Here is an 8,503-nt window from a genome sequence, read left to right on the forward strand (position 1 = left end):
ATAAAATTGGTTAGTTTAAGGATCTAATTGATACAGTATTTTTTTAAAATTCAGTAACTTAATTATATTATTGTGTGTAGTTCAATGGCCTACTTGACCCTGCTCCAAGTAATAATAATGGCAGCTTTGACGGTTAGACGACTATGATGGAACCATGAATTTCCCAAGTTAGCCTCACCAACCCCCGCCACCGCTAGAATATCATCATATTTTATTTCAAAATTGGAGCATGCCCATCACACCTTCCCACTAATCATCCTTTGGCTCATATCTATTTGGAGACGAAATCAGCAATAAATGTTCAAAAAAGTTGCTTAAGATCATCAAACAAACACTTTGAATTTCATTTGATACTACTACCAGATTTGGCATAGCACTATTTGCTAATTATGAGTTTCAAACCCATGGAAGCGTCTTCAGGTCTCTCTCTCTCTTTCTCTTCCTCTTTTGGTGTAGAATATATGTGGGTTGTGATTACTTTTCATCTTACTTTTCTGGGATTGCAATTACTGTTTGGTTCAAGAATGCGTAATATAAAAGCAGCAACCCTTGGTTTTCGATCAGTTTAAGAAACTCGTGTTTTGATGTTTTGGTTTCAGGTAAGTTTAGGACAGCCATAATTGTGTTGTTGGTTGGTGGGATTCTGGGATGGGTATATCAAGCACTCAATCCGCCGCCGCCCAAACTCTGCGGCTCTCCCGGCGGTCCACCGATCACGGGGCCAAGAATCAAGCTCAGAGATGGCAGATTTTTAGCTTATAAGGAACATGGTGTGCCCAAACACACAGCCAAATACAAGGTCATTTTTGTTCATGGCTTTGGCTCTTGCAGGCATGAAGTATCCATTGCAGCTTCGGTAAGCTTATAACAGTCGATCCTCTGACCTTACAGTTGCATTAGCAGTCGATCCTCTGACCTTACAGTTGCATTAGCAGTCGATCCTCTGACCTTACAGTTGCATTAGTAGTCGATCCTCTGACCTTACAGTTGCATTAGCATCGATCCTCTAACCTTACAGTTGCATTAGTAGTCGTTCCCCTGACCTTACAGGTGCATTAGCATCGATCCTCTAACCTTACAGTTGCATTAGCAGTCGATCCTCTGACCTTACAGTTGCATTAGCATCAATCCTCTAACCTTACAGTTGCATTAGCAGCGGTTGATCAATTGTATGTAACTGTTGTTTCAGAAAGCTGCTGAGGAATTGCGGGTGCACTTTGTGTCATTTGACAGGCAGGGTTATGGAGAAAGTGATCCTGACCCGAATAGGAGCATCAGAAGTACAGCTCTAGATATAGAGGAGCTTGGTGATCAATTAGGTCTTGGATCCAAATTTTACGTGTTGGGGTTTTCCATGGGTGGGCAGATTGTTTGGGGATGCTTGAAGTACATTCCTCACAGGTAGATTATGATCATGTTTAACTGCCTTTTAGCTTAAACATTTAGTTAAAACAAAACAATTCATTCGATTTGGTATCAGAACTGACAAAAATTCATGGTTCAATTCTACTTTTATGATCTTTTATGCTTGTGCTTAAGTGCTGAGATCAGTTATGGCATATCTGTCTTTTGTGGTTTGGTAGGCTGGCGGGAGTGGGGCTAATAGCGCCCGTGGTGAACTACTGGTGGCCGGGATTTCCTGCAAGTTTATCTGCAGAAGCATACAATCTGCAGTTCCCAGAAGACCAGTGGGCGCTTTGGGTTGCACACCATGCCCCTTGGCTTGTCTACTGGTGGAACACTCAAACATGGTTTCCTTACTCAAGTGTTATTGCTGGGAGAGCCAACATGTCTCGCCAAGACAAGGAAATCATTTCCAAGCTACTTCCGGGCAAAAAAATGAACAAGGTACTATGTTGTTTGAATTCTAGAATCATGTCAGCACTAGGTACTATGTTGTCTGAATTCAAGAATCATGTCAGCATGCTGGTAATGTGCACATGGTTGGTTTGGGAAGTGTGTGTGTTGAGCTTGAACCTTTTTTTAGTTGAGATGGAACACGTTTCAATTCTGTGTTTTGGGTATGCAGGAATATGTAACACAGCAAGGGCTATTCGAGTCCCTGCATCGCGACACAATGGTTGGGTTTGGGAAATGGGAGTTTGATCCAATGGATATCAGCAACCCTTTCCCCAACGGCGAAGGCTCTGTTCATCTATGGCATGGCGTCGAAGATGGGCTCGTGCCGGTCACGCTGCAGTGCTACATTGCCGGAAAACTTCCATGGATACACTACCATGAAGTGCCTGAAGGTGGGCATCTGTTTGCACATGCTGAGGACATGAAAGAGGTTATTCTGAAGACTGTTTTGACAGGGGAGAAGTGAGAATAGTTACTGTATATCTGCAATTTATCTGTCAAAATAGGTAAAAGTATCTCCACACAGTTTATCATAACTCATTTTAAGGTACCATATTCTTTTGAGATAAGATAATAAGATATCAGTGACAGCTTTGAAATGAAGCATCAATAGGACAATTTGTAAACTTGAAGTTTTATATCACTTTATTGATGGAATCCATCACAGAAAGTTATTTCTGAATGCTGGAAGAATGAATTCCAAGAGAACATGTAGTTCTGTGAGAGTTAAACAATATATGAGTACACAGCTATTGACAACATAAACATATATTTAAAGCTGAATCCACGAAAAGAGTTTAATGGGAAAACCCGAAAAGGTACCCAGGAAGAAACGAAAAAGGAAAGAAGAAAATGCCTCGAATTGTAATGGTTACACAAGACTTTACCATTTTAGAATGGTAGCTTCTGCGATAGGAAGCGCTTGGTCCTTTACTTGGGTAACCCGGTTTCAGGGTTGAGGAGGGCTTGAGTTTCATCACTAAGAACCACCGGGCCTCTTCCAGGTCTCGTGCAGATGAAGTAACTAACATCGCCCTTGTTCTTAGTTGGAATGTTGTCCTTGATTTCTGGAGGTGGTGGAAGTGCTTCCACGTCGTTCAAGTCCTTAATCCCAGCATCCCCGAGTATTGATTTATCCCCTATGACATAGCTGGAGAATAAAGCGGGCAAAAGTGTATCAACAAATCCATCTGCAAGAGTGTCTAAACTCTAAAACTCAAAGCTCTATTTAGTAGTACTGTATAGTCAATGTGTGTTTGTACTGCTAAGTCACCTAATGTTTGAAAGAGTTCAACTGGAATTACCTGCTTAGATCAGTATCCGAGTTTGGAGGGAAGTAAAAGAGCAGTCTTTGAACCAGAAGGGCAGCTGCCTTTCTATTGCGAGCAATCATAACTGCATTTGGCCCCGCATCAAAAGTGTAAGCAACCTGCGCGATTCACTTTTTAGTAACTTTCATATCTCCAAAAATATAAGATAAACACAATGTCAAATCATGAATGCATTCGCTGAATACAAGTCAATAGTTAGGTTTGCGGTTTGATTAAGTCCTTTGGATTTCTGATATTAGGGACCTAAAATGCACACATTGAAAGTCAGTCACAACTCACGAAGGATCCCTCACAACCAGAAAGAATGGTGCACTGGCTTGTGATACGTAATCAGGCAACAACATAGTAATGTCAAATATATAGGAAGAGGTCTTTGCATTAAATATATATGAAGAGAACTTTATGCAAAGACCGAGTTTCCTTCAAGCATATCCAAGTTGATCGAACACACCTAGCCACCTAGGACACATTTATTTGATGTTTCATGTTTGGTTGATTTTTGAAACACGCAAGAGAAGTCGTTGACTAGTGTGTATCAATAACCTTTTTAAAACACTCTCAGAAATGAATTCTCCTAGCAAATTCTTCTCTATACCAACTGGATATGTAAGAGAAGTCGTTGAGATTCTATTTGTTATTGTATGAAAAATACACTCATATATTTAAAGGATTTTGGGATGAACATAACAGAAAAAAGTCCAAGTGGATAGGAAAAGAAATGAAAGAAACCTGTGGAGTTCCTTCCGAACGGTTCCATTTCTCCACACAGCTAATTATCCTGAAAAGTTCAAGACAACATCAAGGTTTAATTTCTATTCCTCTTGTTATGTAAGGTGATTTTGGGGTTAAAATATCTGCCTGTTTCTATGGAACAACCATCAAATGAAAATCCCAAGTTAAATAAAAACAGAAGATATAAACGTGCCTATGAGATGTATCATTCATGTAGAATATGGGGGGAGTTGTATCCAGGCAGACTGCATGAAACTGATTGCTATCTGCACAAGACAGATGGGCAAAAGATGGAAAGTCGCGATTTTTAATTGCTTCCTCCATTTGAACTACTCGTTTGGGTACTACCTCCTGTAAGATCAATAGATGGTTGGAAAAGGTTGAAATGTTAGAACCAACTTTCACAATTAAAGAGGAAATGGTCACCAGAACGAATGGAAACATAATGATCACTGTTAAGGACTTCAATGTGAGACCCAACAAAATTTTGAAGAATCAGGAGTAGGAGATTATACCTTTGCTCGGTGCTGTATAAGTGGACTGGTTTCAACAGTATCACGCATTCCACTGGTGCTGCTTGTTTCCTTCTGCCTTGAACTTACCTGAAACAAACAGTATATGAATCCATAGAGACCCTAGAGCATGGTTTGACAAGATAGTGCATGTGGATCAAACTAAAGAGGGAAAAGGCAGACAGGGAGCATAAGCTCTGTTTTCAAAGAGACTGTTTCTGAGGCATACGCAAATAATCTAATGGTCGAGAGGTGAGCAGTTGGCAACCAAAATGATCCCAACCGTTATCAAATTAACAATACCATTCACTATATGTGGTTTGTCTCATGCTAACAACACAACACAATACTTACACAAAATGGGGTTATGCTCAAATAACGTCTTATCCTATCAATTACTATTTCATCCTTTTGAGCATCATATATGGAGCCTGAATGATGAATGGTACATAGGTATATCATTCAGTTTACTGAATTCCCTAAGTTCCCTTTCAGGCGGCATAGGAAATAATTATGATTTAACAATGAAAATACAAATTAAATGTTCTTGAAGAGATGGGTGAAATAAAAGGAACCAAAATGACAAAAGTAGTTAGCATTTGCAAATAACTGAAATAAGCCATAAGGTGGCCTCTGGAGAAGAAAGAAATAAAAATTAAGCAGCATGACTTAGAACTTTTTGATCAGTACAAAAATTAGAGTAGGGCAGTTCTTATATTTTTCATGATGGTTCAATAGAATAAACAGTTAAAAAGTGGAGAATGGTATCATGAGTAGGCATTTTCCACAGATCTAAACCAACCCCAGGTTGGGCACCAAACCAATGAACCATAAGAAGTGTGTATATTTTTTGTGTCATCAAAAGGTAGCTGTATAAGAGCTCACATCTAAATACAAGACGTTTTATTTACTCCATCAAGTGCACTTGAAATGGGGCTAGGAGCCTAGGATATCAGCATTACACAGTTTCTAGTTGAACTTATTATCAAGTTAGTAACAGGCAAGCCAAAGTTTAGGGGAAGAGGGCAAGTGGGCATTTTTTCTTTGTTTTTAAGTCAAAAGAGAAAATACACAAGAAACAGTTCCTTGGGCACTTCACTGTTTCTGGACAATCTTACTATAAGAGTAGTAATCGAGGTAAGTCAAAAGGGAAAGAGGAAAGTCTGGGCATTTTTTCTTTATCAGTTGAAGCCAAAAGTTAAACATTAGAAGCAGTTCCAACTTTTCCCCTTTACAATGTTCCAGTATCAAATGTAAAGTGACATTCTTTGGACAAACAATAGCCATAGAAAAATAAAGAAATATAAAACATACCACTGCGATGATAATAACAAGTTCATCCCAGTGTTTCTCGTCCACTAGTTGAACAGCAAGACTATCACTTCCATCCTCTTCCTTCATACATCAAACAAAAGAATTAGAATTCGGAAGATGATATCTTCTCTCAAGAAAGGAAGGTAACATTCTGTCTAGAAAGAAGCTACAAAATAAGAACATAGGAAAGCAAACCTACTTTTCCCATGATCCACTTAACAAATCCTCCAAATAGACTTCGGCAAGCACTGCCTGAACCTTGCCTGTATGTAAATAAATGAAATTGTCATCATGGTTACTCAATTGAACTACTCTACCTAAATATCAAAGATAATGCTTGAAACTGGGCCTATCAAACCAAGATTGTCCCCCCATGAACAGCAGCCCCATGCACACATTCTTTGATCTTTATTTTTTAAGAAGCTAATGCAAGAAAAACCTAGGTTGGTAAACAATTCCAAAATTTCACAAACAAGTTCATCATTTATCTCATAGATCATAGTATAAAGCTCGAACACACAAATTTATCTGGTATAACCAACTACAAGCCTACAGCCAGTCATAGCCTCTCCATGGTCAGATATACTGCATTACAGCCCTTTGAAAGGCTAGATATCTACTACATCACACTGAGAAAACAAGGCTCAATTACAGTCCAAGACAAAGCATAGATCAACTTGCAGAGTAAACACTCAGCAACCAAAGAATAATTACCTTGCTATAGCAGAGAGTTGGCTATTATCTTCTTTCACATTCATTAGCTTTCCAAGGGCAAATACTGTATGTATAGGAGAAAAAATTAGTCTACTCAAAATACCACAAGAAGTAACAAATGCAACAAGACTAAACCAAAGATTGATGAGGTGAAAAAATTATCTGCAAAATTTTTTTTTAGGAAAAAGAGAAAAAATCCCCACTTTATAGATAGTCATATAGTATCAGCAACAAGATTCTTAGAATAACAAAGATCCGCAGTATCTATCAACAAAGAAATGTTGATGCTTGAGCAGTAGAGGTACAACTGTAACTTAAGTTGTTGGAAAGCTCTAGACAATTATTGGAAGGCTCCATAAAAATAAAATAAAAGCTTACAAACAAAGTTATACTCCATAATAGGCATCAAACCAGAAAGAGGAAAATATTTTTTGATAGGATTCACTCATTAGCCCCCAAAAAATGGTTCTTTTCAAGCTGCATTTGCAGTCCTTAATTTTCATTTTTTTTAAAACATTAGTGGCCATTTGAAAACGATCTAATCAATGAGAACAAGGCATGTGCCATAACTAATTTCTTTTAGTAAAGACTAAAGAGTTACGGAGTAAATAGTAATTTTTCAAAAGTAGAGTCTGGGTTTTGATACCAAGGCAGGCAAAACCAGCAGCTGAAGAAGCCAAGCCTGCAGCAGTAGGGAAATTATTGTAAGAAGCGATATGCACATGCAGGTTCTCCCAATCCTTCTTTGTTATCTTGATACCCTTCTTCTCATCCTCAACATCACAAGCACGGGCTCGAATTTCTTTTAGACAATTTTGGTATCTCACCCCAGAAAGTGACATTTCCTGCACAACACAAGCACTTGATATTGCAACCATGCATTGTATTTGAAGACTTTCTGTCAAATTACTACATCATATTTTCTGTAATCCAAATGGAAGTGAACATAAGACTCCAGGCCACAAACAGACTAATAAATCAACTTAAGTACATTGCTAAATAAGTCAATAATCAGCGAAGCTTATACATCTCACTGACTTCTACAACATGCACTAAGAGAGGGGCAAAGAGAACCGTATGGGATAAACTTGCCACAAAAGACCACCAAAAAAAAAAAAAAAAAGGTTTCTGCTTTTCAGAGCAAATGCTAATAAACTTGCTAGGATTGAAAATTCCAACCTCAATTTATTGATTTTAACAATTCATCAGCTTTTGGGAATACTCTTCTCCTTTTGGTCTTTTACTCAAACAAGAGATATGCAAAACCAGGGAGTCCAAAAATTGAAAAAAAAAAAAAGATACCGAGAAGCCGAAAGAGTGAGAATTAACAGTGGAAATCAGTATTCTAAACTGAAATTACCTTCCCGTTGAGCCACATGCGATCTTGGTCGAAAGCGGGGCTGACGGCGACGGTGGTGGTGGTGCAGAGGTGGGCAGGGTCAAGGGTGACGCTGATGCTGTCATTGATGGGGAGGATGAGGGTCTCGTCCCTCTTCCCCCAGTACTTTATCACCGCTATGTTCGTCGGCGTCTGCGCCGTCACCATTAGCACCCATTTCTCCGCCATGGTCCCCGGAAAAGGAAAAGAAAAGAAAAGCAGGCGTTGTTGACTGCAAAGACTATTGATGGAAACAGGGAGCGAGCGTGAGTGTACAAGTGAGATCAGATCTTTACAGTTATATAAGCATTTTTTGCGTGCGTCTGCTGAATGTAACAACTATGCGATGGCGGCTAGTATTATTATATTATATTGGGGTGCGAACTCCATTGTTGAATGGTATAGAGTTTGGTAATTTGTGCTTCAAACAAAGTGTGGTAGTTTGTTTTCTCGCTGTGATCGAAAGGTGGGGTCCACTTCAAACATCCTTCTTCCTCAAAAGGTCGAACCCTCAATTCCAAAGATCGCTTCACAATCTGGTCTAACAGAGCATTTGAACATAAATCCGTAAGACATCATGTTTTAGCAATCGGGTTCAAATCTTACTTTAAGTGATCTTAATTTCGCCCTTAAAGTTACAATAAAAGTAAATCTCGAGCTAT

General features: G+C 38.9%; 2 protein-coding genes across 2 annotated transcripts; one reads left to right on the forward strand and one right to left on the reverse strand.

Annotated features, from left to right (window-relative positions):
• The first annotated feature begins 118 nt into the window (after positions 1 to 118).
• LOC109186401 lies at positions 119 to 2,679 on the forward strand. Its single transcript, XM_019336361.1, has 5 exons — positions 119 to 420; positions 600 to 856; positions 1,190 to 1,401; positions 1,584 to 1,848; positions 2,030 to 2,679. The coding sequence occupies exons 1-5, from the start codon at positions 390 to 392 to the stop codon at positions 2,324 to 2,326; spliced, it is 1,062 nt and encodes a 353-aa protein (XP_019191906.1). The 5' UTR covers positions 119 to 389; the 3' UTR covers positions 2,327 to 2,679.
• Positions 2,488 to 8,237, reverse strand: LOC109186400 (diphosphomevalonate decarboxylase MVD2). The gene is made up of 10 exons (XM_019336360.1): positions 7,824 to 8,237; positions 7,110 to 7,308; positions 6,464 to 6,527; positions 5,949 to 6,012; positions 5,750 to 5,830; positions 4,439 to 4,525; positions 4,117 to 4,274; positions 3,921 to 3,969; positions 3,165 to 3,289; positions 2,488 to 3,010 (listed from the first exon to the last, which is right to left on the reverse strand). The coding sequence occupies exons 1-10, from the start codon at positions 8,028 to 8,030 to the stop codon at positions 2,791 to 2,793; spliced, it is 1,254 nt and encodes a 417-aa protein (XP_019191905.1). The 5' UTR covers positions 8,031 to 8,237; the 3' UTR covers positions 2,488 to 2,790.
• Positions 8,238 to 8,503: the final 266 nt, after the last annotated feature.

This window comes from Ipomoea nil, unplaced genomic scaffold, assembly GCF_001879475.1.
Source record: "Ipomoea nil cultivar Tokyo-kokei standard unplaced genomic scaffold, Asagao_1.1 scaffold1407, whole genome shotgun sequence".
NCBI classification, from domain to species: Eukaryota; Viridiplantae; Streptophyta; class Magnoliopsida; order Solanales; family Convolvulaceae; genus Ipomoea; species Ipomoea nil.

Coding starts and splice junctions, on each gene's coding strand:
- LOC109186401 (XM_019336361.1), top strand. CDS start 390: ATGAGTTTCAAACCCATGGAAGCGTCTTCAG. Junction 421..599: donor ACCCATGGAAGCGTCTTCAG/GTCTCTCTCTCT, acceptor TTTTGGTTTCAG/GTAAGTTTAGGACAGCCATA. Junction 857..1,189: donor AAGTATCCATTGCAGCTTCG/GTAAGCTTATAA, acceptor CTGTTGTTTCAG/AAAGCTGCTGAGGAATTGCG.
- LOC109186400 (XM_019336360.1), bottom strand. CDS start 8,030: ATGGCGGAGAAATGGGTGCTAATGGTGACGGCGCAGACGCCGACGAAC. Junction 7,309..7,823: donor GCATGTGGCTCAACGGGAAG/GTAATTTCAGTT, acceptor TGTGTTGTGCAG/GAAATGTCACTTTCTGGGGT. Junction 3,011..3,164: donor TCGGATACTGATCTAAGCAG/GTAATTCCAGTT, acceptor TTTATTCTCCAG/CTATGTCATAGGGGATAAAT.